Below are 23739 nucleotides of genomic sequence, written 5' to 3'. Positions count from 1 at the left end.
TGCCGCTGCCCGCGCCGCGCGCGCTGCGAAGGACCGACGCGCGGTGGGGTCCGGGCGCCGCCGGAGCTTAACTCAGCAGAGGCGCAGCCCTCTCGCTCCCTCTGCGCGCGGTGCCCGGCCACCCGACGTGGTTCCCGGGGTTCTCTGATATGAGTCGATTCTGACTGAGGCGTGTTTGCTCCCGGCGTCTGGGGAGAATGGGGGAGGCTGAGAGTTAGTTCCTGGGCTCCTGGAAGGCAGAGGAGCACGCAGCGCGCGCATTACTTTGTACTGGCAAATGCAGCGAAAGGGCTGCCCTGCTGGGCAAAGAAGATTAACGAAGCACAACGCCGTTTCTAGTTGGTGCTTCTGGAGCGTTAGGCGGCTATCCCAGGGCTGGTGCGGATCATTCTCGCCCAGCGCAGCGGGAAGCCTTGGGTTCCCCAATGCGCGGTGCCAACGCCAGCCTCCCTCACCCTTCGTTCCCAAGGCCCGGGACTTCAGGAGCCACCCCAGGGTAATTTCTGAATGAGTTTTAGGGGACCGGGCTCTCACCTCCCACTAAGGCACCCGCTACATGAGGACGCGGGGCGCGACAGGGCTCAGACCCGGGTCCTCACCTTTCCTGGGGTGATCGTGCGGGGTTCGCCTCCGCTGCGTGAGCCCGGGTCTGCGTGGCCAGGGCCGCATCGGTCATTCCATGGTCGTCTAGCTGAAATCGACAGCAGCTGCCAGTCCTCGCTAGACGCTCCTTTTATGCGGGCTCCCCAGCTGCCAAGAGTGTGTGCGCACCGTGCGCGGCGTTGGGCCCCGACAGCAGGTCGGTGGAGATGTGCGCCCACCTGAGGGACTCTGCCGTGGGCCGTCCCTTCTGCAGCCGGAGAGTCATCAATCAAACCGTCGGACGGGGCGGGGCGTCCTCCCGCCCCCCTTCCCACTCGCCCCCACGCGCGCCCCTCACACCCTCCCACCCCACCCACCGGTCCAAGGTGGGACTTGGCGCGCGACACCTCGGACTCCCGCGAGGTCGGTGGCCCGAGGCGCCGGAGCCGCGGGCTCAAGGACCCCGGCGCGGCCCGGCTGGTTGCCTCGTCATTCCTCCTCGGTCCCGGTCTGGAGCCCGGCGCCTTCCAGGCAGGCGCTGAATGAGTCGGGAATACTGCGGTTTTGTGAAGTGTGACTTTTCATTTCTGTGAGGAAATGTGGCGTGTGCGGCATCGAGGCGCTAACCTTTTAATCTCCCTGCCCCAAGGTAAATGTTTCCTCTGTCCTGACTGCTTAAAGCAGGAGTCCCTCCTCCTCGGTACTCTGCGACTGGTTGGAGCCTCTCAAAGATAAACTACACTTACCTGGAACGTTCCCTGCCCGCGATTCTCCAGAAAGTTCACCAAACCAGAGTAAACGGCCCTGGGGTCGCGGTGGCTTCCTCCCAAGGGCGCGGATTCTGGCCGGTCCCTAGGCATCTCTCCCTTTCACTCCCGTCCCTCTTCCTCCTCCCAGCCCAGTTAATCGGACCTGCAATTCGTCTTCTGTCCCGCCTCTGGGAATCGTCTGAGCAATTCTGCGCGGTGGAGGGGCGAGGGGCGAGCGGAGGCGCTTTAGAAAGCGGGCCCTCAGCCCCAGGGCGCGATCAAAACCGCGGAACTAGAGCTGGGCTGGGGGAAGAGCTGGGCTTGGGACACCTCCAACCCCCCAGGCTTCTGCTGGCCTTCAGAGGTGAAGTCTGAGTCTATATTTTCTAGTCACGCAGTTCGTAGAGCAGGCTGTTTAACAATCTTTGGGGTCAAACGGACTATCAAATATACAATATTATAGAAACTGCGACATAATTTTCAATTGAGAGTTTAAAAATTGGGATTACTACGTAGTAAAGAGTAAAGGTGACGTTTGTTGTATTTGAGTATATCAGTATATCTTTCTACACTTAAATAAGTTAGTGAATCAGAATAAGCCTCAGGCTTTCTCGTCTCAGTTGCCAGTGACAGTAATCAGATTACATTTTAGAAAGAAACACACCAAAATGCCATCGATTCCAAAGAGGATTTTTTTCTTTTGATGAATGAGAAAGCACATCTTTATCTTCCCAGTTAAGTGTATGAAGTAAGGAAAAAGGCATTTAGTGTTTCAGATTTTATAAAGAAGCAAATCAAACAAGAAACTAAGTTTTTCTTATATGATGACATACCATAAAACTATGAACCCTAAAAAATGATGTTGTGTACAACAAAGGTTAAAAAAAATCAAATGTTTCAGGTCATTTCAGATTGAATTTGCTTGGTTTTTACAGGCTGTCTTCCACATTTGGGTTTTGGAGAAGGTAAGGTTCATGTACATAATTTTTTTTGTCAGCAAGCTTTCAGACTCCTTCAAAGAGAGATTCCTGTATTAATAAAGAAAGAGCAGCAGAAATTATTTTAAAAAGTGAAAGTTACCCAAAATGAATAGTAAATATAGAATCTAGGACACAATAACAATAATAAAAGCTAGTGATTAGTCAGTAAATTGTGAATCTTCTTAGGCATTAAAGGAAGCAAATACATAAGCACTTCCTCCTTGGGATTTGGAAAATCTGTGAGTTGCGAAGAGTGTGGAAATAAGATTGGAGGGAAGGTAGGCCAGGACTACTAGGGTGAGGTAAATCAGGTGGTGAGGGCTTCTTGGATTTTGCACCTTGGCATCTCACAAACCTCACCCTACCTAATATAACCTGCTGCAGTCAGTCTAGTATCACTGCAGGGGTTGGGTGAGAGTAGGGACAAAACAGAGGCTCTCTTCAACTGCTAATAATGGCTGACCAATAGCTAGTTGTGTTACCAGGATGTAAAGAAAGGACTGATATAACCCCACTGATGTAGGCCACCCGCTTGTCCTATCTGCTGCCCCTTTAAGTAGCTTCTCTGTTGATTCTAGAACAGTCCTAGTTCCTGCAAGAAACCTGTATTTGTAGTTAAATTCAAAATAGATGAAACTCTTCAAATCTTCAACATTATATAAGTTTGTACCAGGTACCTTATTTAACTCTTTATATGTGCTAAGTGCTTCACAAAAAGCACTTTATTAATTTAGTCTTTACAAAAACACTTTGAGGATTTTACAGTTGTGAAAATAAAGCTTGGAGGGATTAAGTAACTCACCCAAAGCCCTATGGTAGAGACAGGATTTAAGGAGCCAGACTGACCTAACGCTTGTGTACTTTACCCTGCTGTTCTATTTCGTATTTGTAGAGTTTTTCATATTTTGTAAAATATTTTTGTAACTATTTTCTCAACCACATTGCTTGACTCCCTATTAGCAATATAAATACATCTTCATAGAATAGTATATATTTCTTTGAAATTCTTGTCTAGTCTTCCAGAAAGTATGAGCTTTAGAGTGATATAGATTTTATTTGACTAAGTCATAAAATTATACTTGCCTTTTTTCTAAATACATTAAATAATTTGTCATCAACTCATTATCTTTGTGATGTAATTATACATGTCAGTAAGAAAATATATTGCTTTCACACAAACAATACATGAGATGCCAAGGGTGCAAAATCTACTTTCAACTAGTTCCCTCATTGTTTAGTCAGATGTAATTTACATAGTTAAATTCACACGTTTGAGTGCTAGTTCTGCAAGTTTGATAAAGATGATAGTCATGTAATCACTACCACAATAAAGATATGTAACATTTCATCTCTTCCCCAAATTCTCTTGTGCTGACCCTCTGTAGTCAACTCCCTAATCTTTGGCAAATACTGATTCAATTTCTGTCTCTAGTTTTGTCTTTGCTGGAATGTCATAGAATCATATAGGATATGGCCTGTAAAGTCTGGCTTATTTTGCTTAACATGTTTTTGAGATCTGTCCACCTTGTTTTTCATATCAGTAGTTCATATTGTTTTTCATATCAGTAGTTCATCAGTAGTTCCGTAGTTACTGCTGAGTAGTATCCATTGAATGGTTGTACAACAATCTTTGTATCCATTCCCCAAAGGACAGACCTTTGGGTTTCCAGTTTATAAAAACTGGAAGGTTTTCATTTTATCTGAGAAAATAACTAGGAATGGGACTGCTAGATGTGGTATGTTTAACTTTATAAAAATGTGTTCAACTATTTTTCCAAGTGGCTGTACTTTTTTTGCATTCCTGATGTTGCTGATCTGGTGGGTTCTTGTGTTCAAGTGATCGAGGAATAATCACCCACACACTGGACTAGAGATTAGCAAGCTCAGATTTATTGCAAGAGAGACTCCTGACAGTAGGAGGGGATCCAGCCCATGGGAAATACCACCAGTAGGCCATGAGAGTTCGATTTATTTATGCATACAAGAACTGATATGTAGGCCAGAGGTGTGAGGGGTGAGAAGATTCACCAGAGAGAGCAGGGAGCAGAACAGGCAGATCTACTGAAATACACTGCTGAGGGGAGCAGTGGGTGAGACAGGAGAGGTCTGCTGCGCCATGGCTGCAGTAGCTGGTGATAGTGCAGTGGCTGGTGATAGCTTGATAGCACTGTCTCTTTAACCCCTGCAACACCAGAGAGGCCCCAGGCCATGACAGTTCTAATTGTTCCATATCTTCCTTAGCTTGACCAGATTGTTTCTTCGTGTTTATATATATATATACATGAACATATCTATACACACACACATATAGATAATATTTTCTGTTTTCTTTCTTTCTTTTTTAAATTAAATTTTTTACATCACTGTCATCCCCATAGTTCTCCTGCTACCATGTCACCCGTGATCCATCATTATATATATAATTTTTTATCCAATACTTTTAAATCCGATGATCTCACAATCTAGCTCTCTTACTTGCTAACTAGTCTTATCTCTCCCGCTCAGCATGCCTGCTTGGCTATCCTGTTTTGGAACTGAGTAGCTGCAGTTGTCTTCAGTTAGGCTTGTGCTGTCCAATTCACCTAAGTCCAATTACCGGCTTCCCTGACTTTACCTTTCTGTACCTGCATTTGAGCATCCCTCTCTCACTCCCCATAGAGTAGTTGAGAGCTTGGCTTTTGGAATCAATGACCTAGATTCAAGTCCTAATTCTGCTTCACACAGCTGTGAACTTTGGGCTCCTCCGATTGTACCTGTCTGTTCCTTATTTTCTCTATCTAAATAAAATGGAACTTACAGTTTTCTAGTCTTAAAAGAGTCTATTGGTTTTTTTTTTTTTAATTTGGTTAATAAAAATTCAGCTTTCAAAATAGATGTTTTAAATAGAAAAATAAGCAATAATTCTTTTAAATTAGGTCTTTTGTAGCTCTTGTTCACAGAGTAAACTATTGATGGAGTTGTGACTAGAAGTCTCAAAAGCTAGTTTAGATTGCTCTAAAAAATTATGTTGCTGATCATTGATTTCTTTTTGAAGGGGGTGATCTAATTTCATGAGTTCATTGAGAACTGCAAATCAAAATCTTAACATTATACCTATATAACTAATGCATATAATTTATTTTCATATAAAATTATTTAGTTTGAGGTTAGGTTCAACAACCAAAATGAAAGGCATTTAGAGCTTTGCATGTGAGTTTATTAAGACCTTCCCAGAGCTTTGTGACGAGTATCTAAGTTTTATATTTACAATAGCCAAAATATGGAAACAACCTAAATGCCCCCAAACAGATGAATTGATAAAGAAGATGTATATATACACAACGGAATACTATTCAGGTATCAAAAAAGATAAACTCATGTGGTAACATGGATGGTGTTGGAAGGAATTAAGGCAAGCAACGTAAGTCAGAGGAAAAAGATAGATATTGGATGGTTTCATTTATATGTGGAATATAGAGAAACTAGGGCCTCCCCGGTGGCGCAATGGGTTGAGTGCAGTGCTGTGAAGCTGTCTGCAGCCTCTGCAGGGCAGGTTTGATTCCCGGCTTGCCAGGGAGATTCCCACATGGCATTGCAGACTTCTCCTGTCATGCCAGCTGTTCCCCTCAGCAGTGTATTTCAGTAAGTCTGCCTGTTCTGCTCCCTGCTCTGTCTCTGGTGAATTCTCTCACCTTCCCATGCCTCTGACCTGTACCCCAGTTCTTATATAAATAAATAAAATCTTTTAAAAAATTGAATATTTAAAAAACAAACAAAAAATATAGAGAAACCAAATAAAGATCAGGACAAAGACAAAACTTGCAAGCTGACCACAGAACTGAGGCTGACAGCAGGGATAAGGTCAAAATAGGGGAGTCAAAAGAGGGGAGGGAAGAGCACAAGAACTAAGATGGTGGGTCACAGGTGTATGGTGGTGGGAGAACTATAGGGACTACACCTGAAGGCAGAAATCCAATACTTTCCAAAAAATTAACAACAATGTAAGAAAACAAATAAAAAAATTTTAAAGATCTAAGTTTTAAAAATTCTACTTGAAGCACATAAAAAATCTGTTGTTACAATTGTTCAAACAACTGTAACGGTGGTGAAAGCAAGTTATTTTTACTTTTATTAAAGTTCACTTTATAACTCAAAGAAAACTTATGTTTTTATAGTCTAACTTAAGATACTAGGTGTTTTATAAATAGTTACATGACATACAGTGAATATTCCCTGTGAATTATGGGTCCTGGTATTCACATTCCTTAAAGGTATATGAAACTAAGGGGATTTTAACCCAGCTAGCAAGCTGTAGTTTTTATATTAACAAAAGAGATGGATTGACTCTATTAACATTGCTGAGGCTTAAAAGATAGTCAAATCAAGTAACGAATTTGTTTTATTCATTACACAGTGCATTTAATGTGCATTTATTCATTCTTGGTGCATTTAATGTTTATTTTTAAATTACTAAGGCACAAGTGCCTCCTAGCATGTTTGAAAAGAGAGGAAACATCTGTCAGAAATATTTACTATGACAAACACAGAAAGAAGCAATAATGTGTATATTTGTTGTTTAATACCATATATTATTTTTAATTGAAGTGAAAGCATTTGTTCAGAATCAACTTTTAAATAAAAAATAGTTTTGAGCTAATCTTTAATTAACATGTACATTGATAGTATCAATTTCAGGATGAGGGTCAAAAACAACTTAAGTGAGTCTGACTTTTTCCTCCCTGTAGGGAAAGCAGCGCTGTGTAAATATACATGAACAAAGACTGCAGGCATTTATAGAGGCAGTGCAAAACATTCCTCTGTCTTTGGACAGATGTTGCTTCACTGTGTTGCACATAGGATAAGCCCAGCTCCCATGTGTAGAACCTTAAAGGAGTGTGGGGCAAAAGCAGTTTGGAAGAAGCATTCTAAGCTCCTTTTCACTTCTAAGCAGCTTCCAACTTCAAATATTAAATTGTAGACAGTAGGAGACATGTTTTCTGATGCCAGCTCATTCTCCCTCCTTAAAATAATTAAGGGAAGGCTTTGGTTTAATCAGCTATTTAGAAATTAAAAATCTGTCTTGTGTTTGGGTTGGGTATTTTGATTTAAACATTTGACTGACCTAGCTTTATTTTCATTTACCTTTACCCTAAACTAATAACACATTAGCAATAGGTGCACCCTAAAAATCTATATGAAGAACTTAATGAAATTCCATAATGTATTTGGTTACCTTTTACTAGAGAGAGGTAGAACTGATATTCCCATCTTTTGTGATATCAAAACAATATTTTGGCATGTTGTTAGTAAAAATGTTACCCGAAAAAATAATAAAAATTCAAAAGAAAATATTGTTGGAATTTTCTTCATGATATAACACTGAAGGCTAAGGATTGAACATAACTGATTTCACTGAAAGTGGCAGAAGCAGACCATTTTTTATGTTCTTCCAGGAGAACTCTATTCTTCCAGAGTAGCCAGTCTTTGTAGAACATAGTAGTTAAAAGTGCTTTGAGCTTTGTATTCAGTACTTCTACTTAGGAAAATTAGGGAAGAATGATTTATTTGCTCTTTCATCAGTGCAGTCCTGAGTTTTGCTTAGGGCTATAAATATGTGGTATATGCCACCTAGAGTTCACAGCTGAACTAGACAGTATGTGTGACAATATATAGAATTTACCAACATTTTATTCTGAAGCTGTGGACATTTTTAATTTCTTTACTACCTTCATGATATACTAGCAAGAATTTTCAGAATGCTTAGCAAAGAAACAAAACTCAAGGTCACTGTTATGGAATTGACATTAGTTATGTAAATCTTTAAGAAATGATTGAAGTATTATGGACAAAGTGGCTAAGGTTTTGATGGTAATGATTATGGATGTAAGCTATAAAGCAAATTCTCACGCATCTTCCTTTTTTTAAGAAAATTTTTTTGGCAAATGGAGAGGAGGCAAGGCAAAATTTTAACTCCCTGCATATCCCTTTTTCCTCTCTCCAAATAAAGCATTTGTCAGGCACACAGGATCTTCTCTCCTGTAAGCCTCCATCACCACAAGCCTGAGCCACTCTGCTGGGAAGGGACAGAACAGCGCAGCAGTGCTGTTTGTGTTTCCTTTCCTTGGGCTTCATTAAGGAATGCTAAGTCACCACCTCTTGATTAGACCCTACAATGAAGATTACATGAGAAATCCATCTGACCTTTTATCAGGCAGCTCTGGAAAAAGTAAAGCTCCATGAAATATGCTATTGCCCTTCTTATAGTATAATGACGATGATATGATTAGAAAGATCAGTAGATAAATCATTGTATTGATTTGATATGGACAGTTAAACTGAATCAATAAGGATATATTAGGATCTAGTTTATAATGCCCATAGCATGTATGATACTGTACAGTAATTATAGCCCATTGACTCTGTAACTACCTTGTTGCAAGATCTTTCAGATTATATTTTGAATTTTTATATTCAGTATTGCCTGGCATATAGTGGGTACCTATTAGTTTTATGAACAATGAAGTTATTTTATTTTTTTAAGTTTTATATATATATGTACACATATAGATATACATATTACACTATTATTCATTTTTGTACAATGTATACTTTCTCCTTTCAGGTGTAATCCTGGTACAATTCCCACCACCAATTCACCAGTGTACCATAACTATAGTCCCTTGTGTTCTTCCCTCCGGTTTTGATCCCTCTGCCTCCCCCTCCCTTGCAAAATAAAGTTATTGTCTGATGTTTTGTTGTTAGTTCTTTTGAAGCAATGTCATCTATTAAAACCAAAAATTGCCATTTTCTTCTCGCAAATTTAGACTTAATTTAGTTTTTTGGATAATAAAACCCCATTGAGAGTCTAAGGAAAATAATGTCTCCTCCAGTAACACCAGATTAAGAACCTTTGGTTTGGCGAAGTGGTAAAAGTAGCATACCCTCTGTCGTCCTCCGGGATCCTCTTCCTTTCTGCCACCCAATACCCTTGCTGTAGTTGTCCACTCATTAGTGGAATGTCTAGTGTCAACTAACTTCAGATTTCATTGACGCGATCCTGCTCATTCAAACATGTTCACCTATTGCTTCTGAGATGTTCATGAGACACCTGTCTCACTTCTGTGGATGTATGTAATCTGTGACTCCAAACTCTTCCTGAACCAATATTTCTATCAGCTTTATGATTGTTTAGGCAGACCAACAGCGAACTATGTGTACATAAACACACATAAGTTTGACCAGGAAAGATTAGAACAGATAACTAGGAAACAGATGGAGGGTCTCTCCTCTTGCATTGTTGACAGAAGGATATCCCACCCTCTCCCACATGAGAAACAGCACAAATATTTGAAAGAACATATGCCCTATCGTCAATAATTTTAGTACTATCTTCTTGAGAGGTTTCTGGAGATGTATTTCCATTTTCAGGGTATCTCTGTATATCACAGAAAATGACTAATTTTGGTTTACCCACCTTATTACCTGTGGGTAATAAACAGGAACTATGTGACTCTTGTTTCAAAGTTACCTGTAGCATACAAAGAATTAAAAGTATTCTTCTTTGAAACTAATAACTATATTGTAAAAATGCCATATACTATATCGGGATATTAGAACATTATTTTTATGAATTATAAATTATATTTTATGAAATGAATTAAATAAAGTTAAATAGTTCTGTGGTCAAAGCAATGAAAAATTAATATCCAAGACAATACATCACACTTTCATACATAAAACCTGAGGGGAGCAGTGGGCAAGACAGGAGAGGTCTACTGCACCATGTGGGTAGCTCCCTGGCAGGCTGGGGATCGAACTCGTGCTGCAGAGGCTGTGGATAGCTTCATAGTGCTGTACTTAACACTTTGTGCCACCAGGGAGACCCACAAACACATTATAGTGAAGGGATAAATGCATCTTTGTGTTCATTGAAGCACTATTTATAATAGCTAATTTATGGAGACAACATAAGTGCCCAATGACAGATTAATGGACTAGGAAGATGTGGTATATATACACAATGGAATACTACTTGGATATAAAAAAGATGAACATTTTCAATTTATTAAGTGAAATAAATCAGAAGGAGAAGGACATTACTGGATAGTTTCGTTTATGTGTGGAATATAGAGAAATGAATCAAAGGGTCAGACAGAACCAAACCAATAACTACCCCTAGAAGTCTAACTGTAGAATTGAGGCTACCAGAGGGGTATAGGGGGAAAGTGGAGAACAGTCTGTGATGGGGGTGGAATGGACTATGGTGGAGAACTCTTGGTGCTTTTGTGGTGGGTGTGATATGACAATATACATCTGAGCAGTTGTGAGCCTATACCTCTGCATCATAGGCAGTATCACCTCAATTTAAAAATGTTACTTCATTTTCTGAAGCTCAGCTTTCTGTAAAATGGATGAAATAATCAAATGCCCCACAGGTTATCATGATTAAATAAAATAATGTGTATAAATATCTAAAATGTTGGCACAGTAAATGTCAGCTCTTGTTTCTTCTCTTGCCCCTATACTGGAGTGCTTTGCATTTTAAATTATTAATCACTATCATAATAGCAACAACAATAATCCATCTGTCATCTTCAGGTATGAAGTTATGAGGTAGTTTTGTGTATATGTGTGGTAAGAACACTTAACATAGTATCTGCCCTGTTAACAAAATTCTAAGTGTGCAATACATATTGTAAATTACAGGGACAACTTTGTACAGCAGCTTTCTCAAGCTTATTCAATTTCATTGGGAAGTTAATTCCTCCATGTTCAACCAGCAATTCCACTGTTTGATTTTGTTAATTTGTTTTCAGTTTCTCAGGTAAGTTTCTCTTGCTGTATTTGTCTTTCTGGTGAGTGGTCTATCTCATTTACCATAATGTCTCAAGGTTCATTCATGTCACATTCAGAATTCCCTGAATTTTAAGGTTGAATGGTATTCTGGTACATGTACATGTACATGTATTCATTCAGTGACATTACTCACACCAGTAAACATTTAGGTTTCCATGTCTTGGCTATTGTGACTAGTACTGCAGTGAGTACAGTAATACTCATATCTCATTGAGATCCTGAATTCAATTTTTGGGTAAATATCTAGAAGTATGTTTACTGGCTGAATCAAATTAAAAATCATATTTAATTTGAGGCACTGTCATACTGTTTTCCATAGTGATTTCACCATTTTGTATCTCTGCCAGTAGTATGCAAGGGTTCCAGTTCCTCTGCATCCTCACCAATATGATAGATGATATGAGGTATCATCTATGTGAAATCATTGCTAACAGCAATGTCTTGAAACTTTTCTTCAGTGTTTTCTTCTAGGAGTTTTGGACTTTTGTTTCTATAATTATGTCTTTAATCCATTTTGAGTTGACTTTTGTAAATTTTAGGTTGTGTTTTATATATGTATACATATTTTGTATATTATTTTGCATGTGGATATGCAAATTTCCAATAACATTTGCTAAAGACATTTACCCATTATGTATTTTTGTTACCCTTGTTGTAGAACAGCTGGTTGTTTATTCATGGATTTATTTTTAGCTTTCTATTCTGTTCCATTGATCTGTGAGTCTCACTTTGCTAGTACAATACTATTTTGATTACTGTGGCTTTGTGGTATATTTTGAAATCAGGATGTGTGATACCTCCAGCATTGTTCCTCTTCTCAAGGTTGATTATTTGTTGTATTTTGTGGTTCTATATGAATTTTAGAAATTTTTTTTCTATTTTTGTAAAAAAGTACTAATGGGATTGCTTTGTATCTGTAGATTGCTTTAGGCAGCAAGAATATTTTAACTATTACATCTTCTGGTTCATGAACATAGGAGGTCTTTTCTTTCTTTCACATCTTAATTTCTTTCATTAGTGTTTGGTAGTTCTCAGTGTATATTTCTTTTAACTCCTTAGTTAAATTTACTCCTAGGCTTTTTATTCTTTTTAATGCTATTGTTTTCATAATTTGCTTTTTGTCATAATTTCCTTTTCAAATAATTTATTGTTTATCTTTATGGCTTTAAGGATTGTTTTTGTTAATTAGTTGGAGGTCACACTACTTCATAAAGAGATTAATAAAGATTTGATTGAAAAAATTAAATAAATAATTGAAAACTTTAAGGCATATTATAAATACTATTTTGTTGAATTTCATTAGAGGATAATAATAATTATACCTAAATTAGGAAGATTTTTTGAAATCTATTATAATGAAGGAAACTATGTTATTTTCAGAATAGGTTTTAGAATAGGGGAGGGCTGGTGGTAAATTCTATGAGTATGTCAATATTTATAAGGTTCTTTGTCATTTTTGGCGTAATACTAATGTAAACCACTGAACTCCTTATGCTAGGTCTGGTTTTAACCAGCCTTTCACAGCCAACCAGGGATAAACAGAGGAGGAGAAATGCTTCCTATCTATTTTATAGATTTCAGATGTTGACTAATTAACATTGCTATCACAGATCACTCTTGCCAACTAAGTAAGTCCCACTCTTTGAAATGATTTTCCAAAGTTCCTATTCAGTGGACATGATATAGCACAATCTCAGACTTCAATGGGCCTTTTCACCTCTGCTGCTCCTCACCTCAGCCTCCTAGAGCAACAGTTCTGCAGAGAGCTTCATTACACCATTCCAGTTTCCCTTTCTCTATTCCTTTGGCCTAGCCCCTTCCTGTGCCCCCATCCATTAAGCATGCACACACTGTCATGGAATGGAGGAAGGGCTTTACCCCAGTGTTGCTTACTACAGAATCTGTAAACAGTTAGGATGCTGCCTCATATGCTAAAAGTAATTGTTACACTTTACATTTAGCTATATTTAGTTACAATATATTTAGGTAAGGGAGGTTGTCCTGTTCTTTGGAACACAATGCTATTATAATCAAAATACTCAGGTATGTATGTAAAAAGGCCACAGAGTATAAGCCACAGATGTAATTATGATACATTTTTATTTTCTATCCTGATGAAAAATGTGATTTTTATACTGTTACTAAATTAATATACTAGTAGTTTAAGTGTCTCCATTTTTACATAGCTGATAGTTATTTTACCATTTACATAATTAATATTATGCACTTTTATCAGATATAAAATGGTGCATTTACCCCCCACCTTCATTACCCTATATTTACATAACTGATGTAGTCATACTCAGTGTAAACCAAACACAGCTTTTGTTGATAGTGTTTGCCGTTTTCATACATAAATAATACAGGTAAAATTTCCTAGGAATTACAATTATATTTTATGTATAAATAAGTTAAAAAAAAGTCAAACAAAATTATCTAAACAAAAGCCCTTATTTCTTGTTATCTTTGTTGAGTAGAAGAGGTCAACTAATGAACTTGCTTACTTATGTATGAGCTACTTCCATCTTCATTTTTAATGTTTCTTTTCTTGTTGATTTTTTTGGCAACTTTGGATGCTTTCCAGTTCATAAGGAATTGTCTTTCCATATTTTTTATTTCTTTTCCATCCAGAAATTCTAGAGAAAAATCCATATATTAAAAACACAATATATAAATGTAAACATGCAGGTAAAAATATATAATTCTGGTTTAGGGTACACAAACTTAAGTACATGACAGGGTTAATAAAATTATTTTAAAAAATCTTATTTACACAATTTCTGTATATTTATTTTTTAAATATTTTTTCTGATTTCAGAAAGAATTTATGTATTAAAAACCACTGAAACATGATAGAAAAAAAACAAAAATATTCTGCAATTACTATCCATAACTGTCCTTCCCATCATTGCCAAAAATAATCACTGTAAAGTGTCTGATATATGGGTCCCCTTTTAGGGTGATATGTAAATTATAGTGTTATTTTAAAAAACAAAATGTTATGTTAAAAAATTCAATGTTATCTATTCATTTAGATATAAACAGATTATGATTATTATAAATTATGATTGCTATTCTTAGGAAAAGGATCTGTGAATATTTTTTCCACGTTCCTTAGCATTATCTACAAGAAATATGTATTAATTTTATAATCATAAAGTGTTATAAAAATAAGATATATTAAAAAGAAACTTTGAATGAGCCCTCTTAATTTGTATACTTATCTTCATGTCTTATAGTGCTATATCATGAGAAATGTTTTCAGAAACAGTTCTGTGAACACCCGGAAATTCTTAGTCACCCAACATTTTATCTATTTTACTCTGCTTCCGAAGGAAAATAGACTAATACAATTCAGAGGGCAGGAGATGGAGAGTTGTAGGGTTGGTGCATAGCAGAATCCCCTATAGAGCTTTTAAAAAATAGACAACATCTCTGTTCTCTCTGTTTGTATACCCAAGTACAGCATGTCACAGGAGTTCTAATAGGTAATACTGTCAAGAATCTTGATCTCCTTTGTAAAAAGGCAGTGCTTGTCTACTCTTGGCTGTATAACTTGGTCTCTGTTGAAGTGCTTTGGTTCATTTCCCCCAGAACAGAGCATATTTAGGAATAATATTATTTGTAAGGATCTTGTAAAAGGACTCACCACCCATCTCCCCTCTTAAATGAAAGAGACTCCTAGGAGTATGTTCATAGGGTATCATTTGGCAAGTGTCAAGTCATGAAAACCTTGATCAATTTTATCTATAGAACCAAGAGCTAAAGAGTCTCCTGGGATCTTCAGAGGATTTGTGCCAATGAAAATTTGGCAAAAGGTCAGCGAATTCTACACATTTATGACCAGTCATTTTTGTTGATAACAGCCAACTCTCAAAGCGTGTTTGGTGCCTTTATTATTTCTCAACAGCAGGTATTTTTCATGCTTAAATTCTCAATTTTAACTTTTGCTCTTACTCAGAATACCAAATTTAAAGTTGGCAATAGATCCTGATGTCATATTTAGGTTTCTAAAAGCTTGCAGATAAATTAAGTAAAAAGATAGGTCTCTTTCTCAAAGAAAATTACATTAATATAACATAAATGTATACCTAGTGATTTGGACATCAGTATAAGTCTGTCTCTATATTTTGGTTTGAGACAAACAGGATTTCCATTGAGATCCATTTTCCACAGCTTCAACAACTTTCCCAGTAAAAACTCCAAATCCTGTCATTTGAAGAAAAAACAAGATGCCAGTATTTGATAATTAGCAGTATTTAGTTAACCATTATTATTTTTTTTTTCATGGAATTCTAGCTCAGTGCCAGGTATTCAGAAAATGCACAGTAAATCTCTTTTGGGATAAAATTGTGTATAGTAATAATAGAGGAGGCAAAAGATGAGGCAAAAAATGAGGTCCTGATTAGGGAGCCACAGAACTATTCTTTGTTATGCTCCCCACCTAAATAGATCAAACATATAGCTCAGAAAGTACTTTTGTCCCTCTGGCCATTCTTGTCGCAGAAGATTTTTTTCAGTGGAGCTTATGAAAGTTTACAGATTAAGGCACTTTAGTAAGTAGTGAGTAAACAGTCCATTGGCATGGCAAAGAATTTATGTTTTTGCTTTTTATTTTCTAAAGAATGTATTTTCACTTAAAAAAATGATTAAATCAAAGGGGAAAAGGAGAAAAAAATCACTTCTATGTTTATCATCCAAAGATCACTTTAATATGATGTTCTATAGTCTAGTCTTTTTCTTTTTTTTAAAAAAGATTTAGTTATTTATACAAGAACTGGGGTACAGGTCAGAGGCATGGGAGGATGAGAGAATTCACCAGAGAGAGCGGGGAGCAGAGCAGGCAGATGGAAGGAGGACACTGCTGAGGGGAGCAGTGGGCGAGGCAGGAGAGGTCTGCAGCGCCATGTGGGTTTCTCTCTGGCCGGCTAGGAATCGATCCTGCGCTGCGGAGGCTGTGGATAGCTTCACAGGGCAGCGTGCAACTGCTGCACCACGGGGAGGCCCCCTAGCCTAGTCTTTATTTAAGCATAAGGTTTTTTTTTTTAATTGTCATCATACTGTAATCACAATTTTATTTTATATCTATCACAATCATTTGTATTTTTTATAGCCTATAAGAAAATCAGATAATTGATATTAAAAAGAATAATTAAGTTAGTCCATGGTCTACAGGCCAAATGAATGTGAGCAAAACAGATTTATGACATCAGAGTACCAGATTTCTCAATTTGCCTTCTATCTCCTCTTTCTCTAATTTGGGTTTCTATTTCCATTAGGCATCACTCTTTCTCCAGTGGCATGTGTTTCTGTCATTCCTTTCCTTGCTTTCTCCCCTTGCTCCTTTTAAAAATATGATTTTTTTTTGTCCTTATCCATTTTATTGGGCATTTACTGACCATTTATTTTTTTTAAATAAATTTTATTTTTATATTCCCTATACAATTGCAACCCCCTTATTTTGACCCCAATCCCTCCCATCCCTGCCCCCCTACCCCCCATAGAGTGTCTCTGGTTAAAAATATGAATATTTTAAGTACTATTAAATGGAACCAGTATATAGTTTGGGCATTTCTTATATATGTGCCAACATTTTGTTCTTTATATTAAAGACCAAATTTAATTTGTAATGAATTAAGACAAGCAATATAAAAAAATGTTGTTCTACTTTGTAGCCTTCAAATAATTTTTAAAAATTCAATAGCCATAGGCAAAATGAAAAAAAGAAAAAAGAAAAATGATCTTCAGTAGGGCAAAACCATTATTTTTTAAAATTTTATTTAAAAAGATTCATTTATTCATGCACACAAGAGCTGGGGTACAAGCCAGAGGTGGGGGTGTGTGTGTGAGAGAGAGGATTCACCAGAGACAGAGTGGGGAGCAGAATAGGCAGACTGACTGAAATACACTGTTTTGTTTTTTTTTTTTAAAGATTTATTTATTTATTTATACAAGCTGGGTAAAGTCAGGAGCTCGGGAGGGTGAGAGAATTCACCAGAGCCAGAAGGAAGAGCAGAGCAGGCAGACTGATGCAGTACACTGCTGAGGGGAGCAGCGGGCGGTAGGAGAGGTCTGCGCGCCATGTGGGACCCTCGCCCGGCGGCCGGGGATCGAACTGGTGCTGCAGAGGCTGCCGGCAGCTTCGCAACCCAGCGCTCAACCGCTGCGCCACCGGGGAGGCCCTGAAATACACTGTTGAGGGGAGCAGCGGGCGAGCCAGGAGAGATCTGCTGTGCCATGTGGATTACTCCCTGGCCAGCTGGGGATCGAACTCACACTGCAGAGGCTACGGATAGCTGCAGAGGCTGCGGATAGCTTTATAGGTTGCTTCTTAACCCATTGCGCCACCAGGGAGGCCCCAAAACCATGATTTGAAGGCAAATGTTTTCCTCTTAATAGTTCTGTGGAGAACTTTCTGGTTTTCATAAGCTCTGTACGTGAAACTGTACATATCTAGGGGAATTGCTATTCTTTAGACTATGGGGAGAGGGTAGAGAATTTAAAAATTAATGAAAATTCCAGCAGCAGGCAGACACCTACGATTCTTTCATTTGTTTTCCTCGAGCCAAGACCAAAATTGTCATAGGGTGTGAGGGAAAAGGAGGAAATACAAATGGACTAATTTATATATGTTCTTAATTGCAAAACTGAAAGCCACTGACAATGCATTATTTGATATTTTTATTCCCATGTCATTTCTCACCTGAAAAATTTGTTATCGCTCTTATATATCTGCTTAACCTAACTGTGTACCTCCTATCTTACTCTGTTTGAGCCATGTTTACTGTTGCTTGGAGATCTAATTTTTCCATTTGGGGAAAATTTCTTATAATCAGATTGCATTTATTGTTTAGAAAAATAATGAAGATTTTCTCTCACAAAATCTTTTTTTTTTTTTTTGCTGTGCTGCTTTGACAGTATTCCCTTCTACATATTGAAAATCTTTATAAAACTCTGTCATATCATAAAGGTAACAGATTTGGAACATCTAGATATGTGCCTGCATCTATATGAAGAAATATATCTTTGGGGAATAATTACAAGAAATGGATGACCTCACTGTAAAGCACCTGGTAGGTCTCTTAATCTTCCTGAGACCACTGTCTTCTTCTAGAAAGTGGTAAAAGTATTTTAAGATCTGCCTACTTCATTGTTCAACAAAATACTTAGTGAATCATGGACTAATTTCCGTACTAGACTAAGGTATCCAAGAAAATAATATTTATATATGTGAAAAATATAAGGAAAAATACAGGCAACCCAAATCATGGAATCATGGTGTTACTTCTTGTTTGCGCTTAGACAAGTCTGTGACCTCATTTGTAAAGTGAGGATAAACTAGTTCTTGTGCATATAAAGTGCCTATAGTAAGACAGGTAAGTAATAACTATGTTAATTTTCTGCTTCTTTGCTTGCCTTGCCACCCATCTGCTAATTCCCTTTATCTTAATTTTGGTCAGCAGAGTGCAAAAATTGTTGTAAGGAAGAATAACCGTCTGATCCACTGACTTGACTTTTTATAAGAAAGCTTTCTTCAAAAGTTATAACTTCATGCAAATGCAAAAAATTTTTCTACTCTGTAGTCTTTCAATTCATTTTGCCCTCTGCAAAATTTGTTAAGCAGTCCTCACAGCATGTGATAGTCATAATGTGGGAGTTACACTGTATTTCTCTTAGTCTAAAACCTCTAACAGAAAGGAATTGTGCATTGCATTTTGTAATGGTGACTATGATGTCCAGCATCTTAAAGTTAGTAATAAGAGAACTTTAAATTTATGTAAGTAAAAAAGTCCTGCAGTTTTGTTAATTGTTCCTCACTTGATAAATGACCCTCGACATACTCCCTCCAGTGTATGTTTATTTAAGACAAACTGATCCTGTGCTGAAATATGATTACCCTTTGGATACGCTCTAGTTGTTCATTGCCTTCCTGTCTTTAATAAAATGCTTTCACTTTCCTGCCCTTCAATAAGTTACTAAAGGGAGCAGACACTTTTCTGGACAGTCTCTGTTTGATAAATGATCATGTCATGCTATCACTTAGAGGAATGCTGCAAATACCGAGGAGCCAATTCTATTTCCCATGCAGAGCTGGTGTCTAGGCCCCTGCAGCACTGGCAATGCTCTCTACAGTTAATGACGCTCGCTGACGAACCTGTATTTGACCAGCATGCTCCACTCTTTATTGGAAATGTCTGGTCCAACTGTCCTAACTAAATCTAAAGATGGCCATTTGTCATCCCCCTGACTGCCTGTCATCATATGCCTGGGAAAATCTATAATTTTTGGCTTGTTCCTGACTAAACTGAGGAGTGAATAAATTTATCTTTGGGCCACTCTGCTTGTCAGGATCAATATTGAGCAGAGGTTGAATACATTAGAAACCAGAAAAACATGACAGGCCATAGTGCTTTGTTCATTTGTGTCTTATAAATCAAATATTTAGTTTATATAAGAGGCAAGCATGTCAAACTTTTGATTTCTACATTCATTCTGAAGATGCTTTACTTCATGATAAATGGTCATCAAAAAACCAATGACGTAAATCACTAATATATCTGATTGTGAGATGAACTTTTCAGATCATTTTATTGATTTAGCAAACTTTGCAAACATAAAAACTATAGGTAAAGATTTAATTTTTTTTCTTTAAAGTTTTTTTTTTTTTTAAGAAGATGTTTTCAGAGCTCAGGCATTGATAATTATTCTTTCTTTTTTTTTTTTTTAGATTTATTTATTTATACAAGCACTGGGTACAGTCAGAAGCACGGGAGGGTGAGAGAATTCACCAGAACCAGAGTAGGGAACAGAACAGGCAGACTGACAAAGTACACTGCTGAGGGGAGCAGCGGGCGGCAGGAGAGGGCTGCGCACCATGTGGGACCCTCACCCGGCGACCAGGGATCGAACCGGCGTTGCAGAGGCTGTGGGCAGCTTCGCAACCCAGAGCACAACCGCTGCGCCACCAGGGGAGGCCCTGTTCTTTAAAGTTTTTACATATTTATCCAACAATGATATTTATTTGACTTAAAGAGTGTGAGGAAGCTACATAATGTTGGCTCTAGGGAAGTTCATGGTTCATTAAGCTACTTACAAAACTGCAAGTAGCCATTTAATAGCCATTACTGTAAATAGTTATTAAAGTATTTAGTATTTTAAGGTGATGCACACCTATTTAAAGGAATTATAGAAAAAAACTGCAAAGAAATGTTAACAAAAAGTAAATGTCATTCAAACTGGAGCCCGCTGAGTTAAACTCCAGTTTCTATGGAGTATTTTTTATCTGAAACTGTCTTTCTGCTCTTTCTCAGTGGTTGACTCTGTTTTAATGGGGGAGAAGAGGGTCATCCATTCACAGAGTTTTCTGCCTTTAATCTCACACTTCCTCTTGTACTCCTTTTCCCCAGTTTTCTCAATAAAAGATTTATCAGTTCTCTTGATTCCTTCCTCTCTTCCCAGCCCTCCTCTTCTTGGGATCTTCTTTCTCTTGCCATTTCCATTTCCACCTCTCCTTCTCCTCTGGGTTTTATCCTATCTCCACTATCACTGCACTTCTTGAAAGAGTAGTACAGACCAGTGCTTCTCAAAGTGTTATGTACTTAAGAGTCACTTAGGGCTCTTTAAATACAGGTTTTGATTTGTTAGGTCTGGGACAGAAGCTGAGATTCTACATTTCTGTTGCTGCTGCTGCTGGAATTCTAAGCATCTAGGCACCATCTCTGCTTCCACAACTTCTAGGTACTCCTGCAGTCCAATGCTTCTCAACCCCCATTGCTAACCTTGTTCCTGCCAGTCTTGGGCTTTCTCAGTTTCAATACTTTGGAGCATTTTTCCCTGCTGGGCACTGCCCTAAGGCTTTGTGTGTCAGTCTTGTAGGCTCCTTGGATCCTGCATGAATCTCTAACCCCTCAAGTAACAAACCTCTGACCATAGAAATACCCAGCGTATGAACAGTGTGTTTTGTGAATAGCGTTCGAGAGCAGAGAACACATCTCATAAAAAAAAAAAAAAAAAAACTGCTTTATTTGGCAGACTGTTGCTTAAGTCAGCATATCAAAACAACCCATTTCCCTGAGAAAAAGTCAGAAGAATATCTCTGCAGTGACAGTGTTGTAACACCTACCCACAATGCATCAGCAGGTTTCCAAGTACTAGAGCTCTCCCTCTGGGAAGCAGGAGCAGGTGGCCCCAGGGCAGGGATCACTTTACTTGCTTCCTTTTCTGTAATCTACATTTATTCCTTTCAGTGTTTGTTTACACTCTTGGACCACAGCAGAACGTAAAATCATGACTATGTAAAATGTTCCTGTAACCTACCACCTTTTCTTCATTTGTATGCAGCTCCTTTACAGAAAAATAATGGCCACATTGTGAAAATAATAAAACATCAGTTATACCAAGAAAGTGTTAGGGGGAAGTGATGTCCTGAGTTAATCCCATGCAGGCTTTGTGGACTCCACCCCCACTCCAGACTAAAACCATCAGGACATTGGGGAAGACAAATCCCATCACCACCAAGGGGAGGGTGGCTGGGACCTGAGGGTGGAGTTGGGCAGCCAGGTTGGATATAAAAAACCAAACACGTGGGCCTAGGGCTCTCTCTGGCTCGCGATCGCTCGCCTCCCGGCTTCACCGCTCCTGGCTGGCGGCCAGCTCTCAGAGCGCCATTTTGGGGTTCCAGATCGGCGGATCGGGTAGGACTCATTTAAAACTTTGTCTCCCGCTTTTCTCCCAGAGCTGTATATTTCCTCATTTCCCCTTCCCTTGTAAATAAACCTTTTATTAACCTTTCACGTGTGCCTGCAGTAGAGCATTGATAAGTCCTTTTAAGCGCGCGGGTGAGGACCCACAGTCAGGCACCCCGTTTTGTATCGGGGTTGCTCTACAACAGTTTGGCGCCCAGCGTGGTTTCCAAGTTACACCCGCGGTTGACCAGCCCAAAGTAACATTCCTTGCGTTGGTCACCATAAGCGCACTAGTTCTGCAGGACTAGCAGTATAATATTTGTCTCTAGTCCTGAAAAGTCTGTTTTTTTTTTCCCTGTGCGTACAGCCCTTGTGGGTGTGTTTTGACTCAAATATGGCCTCAACCATGAGCCTATACAGTTTCATCCCTAGCCTGAGTTCTTTCAGTTTCCTTCCGGCCTTGAATTTGAGCAGCCTTCTTCCATTAAATATCACCACCAGTTTCATTAATATAAATAATTTGATGAAGCCTGGTGTATGGCACGTGATTTTACTATTGTATACATACATGGGTGGTTTACAAGCCATCCCTTTACAGACTGTGCTTCTGGGTGGTTTTTTGGTAATATGTGTAAGCGCAGTTTGCTACATTCTTGTTTCTGTGAGAGGTAGAAGTTCTACTTCACATACTGAGAATGTGCAACAACAAATTCAGGCTTTTAACGTGGCCATACAACAACTAAATCAGGTTTTTGATTTAACTATTAAGAGTATAAGGGATGAAAATCGTAACGTTTTTGAGTCAGCTTATCAAAGCATGCTGTCTCAAGTGCAACAACAAAATCGGACTTTTGAGTCAGCTTTTAAAGGTATGCAGGACCAGATGCAGGCCGCCCTCCATAAATTAGATATGGCGGAGGCGAAGGCTAGGCTAATGGTGCAGAGAAAGGATAGACCTTCCCCTTTCCATGAGGACAGCCAGCGAGCAGAGTTAGAAGAGGAGGAGCATCATATTTTAAATACTTTAAATACACGAGGACAAAATCCTCTTCCACGTGACAAAGCCCCTCCCGTACAGACCCCTGAGGCTGCACAGCCTCCACTGCCCTCTGGGGAGGACACTAAAATGGCGTCCCCTCCCCACACTAGACTCGGCACCCATTTTGGCAGGAAGGATCAACCTGAGGCAGGGCAGTTTCCCCTTCGCCAGATGCCAATGGGTGGCTTAAATGAACATGGGAGACCTGCTGGGTACTTTTGGTCGCACCATCCGTTCAGTACTGCGGACCTCCTAAATTGGAGGAGCTCTGTTCCCTCGTACCGGCAGGCTCCTCAGAGGATGGCGAACTTGTTTGCCTCTATCTTTGTCTCCCACCGCCCTAACTGGGCAGATATACAGTCCATGCTGCATACTTTATTAACGCTGGATGAGCAGAGGATGGTATTCAGGAAAGCCAGGGAGGAGGCTGACCGTCTCCACCAACAGGATAGGCAGTCCCCAGAGCCGGAGGTTGTTGTCCCAGAGAGAGATCCTGGATGGGACCCTAACAATGGAGGAACGGCGATGTTGGATCTCTATAAAAAATGCTTATTGGTAGGACTGAAGCAGGGGATCCCCAAACAAAAAAACTTTAACAAAATATTGGAACTCGAGCAAGGAGCTAATGAGGATCCGTCAGAGTTCCTTGAGAGGATTATTCAAACTTACACTAACCACACGGACATAAACCCAGATGCCCCAGAAAATGCTCGTCTGATCACTACGGCTTTCATTACCCATAGTGCCCCAGACATAAAGAAAAAGTTAGCTAAGGTGGACGGCGTCACTGAGATGAGTCCGTCCCAGGTAGTGGACCTGGCATTCAGGGTTTATAATAATAGAGAGCACAGGAGACCGAAACCTGCGAC

At 39.0% G+C, this 23739-nt stretch overlaps 1 protein-coding gene across 1 annotated transcript in view; it reads right to left on the bottom strand.

The window, feature by feature from the left end:
- Nucleotides 1–2204: 2204 nt before the first annotated feature.
- Nucleotides 2205–23739, bottom strand: part of PPP1R42 (protein phosphatase 1 regulatory subunit 42) — a gene marked incomplete at its 5' end in the record, with an annotated part of 42644 nt that continues 21109 nt past the window's right edge. The window contains 6 exon segments of the mRNA XM_084229800.1: nucleotides 2205–2359; nucleotides 9652–9770; nucleotides 9773–9804; nucleotides 9807–9818; nucleotides 13651–13782; nucleotides 15238–15355. Coding sequence (XP_084085926.1) covers nucleotides 2239–2359; nucleotides 9652–9770; nucleotides 9773–9804; nucleotides 9807–9818; nucleotides 13651–13782; nucleotides 15238–15355 — 534 coding nt within the window. The 3' untranslated portion in view covers nucleotides 2205–2238.

This window comes from Talpa europaea (genome assembly GCF_964194135.1).
Source record: "Talpa europaea genome assembly, chromosome: 3".
Classification (NCBI taxonomy): domain Eukaryota; kingdom Metazoa; phylum Chordata; class Mammalia; order Eulipotyphla; family Talpidae; genus Talpa; species Talpa europaea.
Note: the sequence above shows the minus strand (reverse complement) of the source record. Positions and strands in the feature narration are given on the sequence as shown.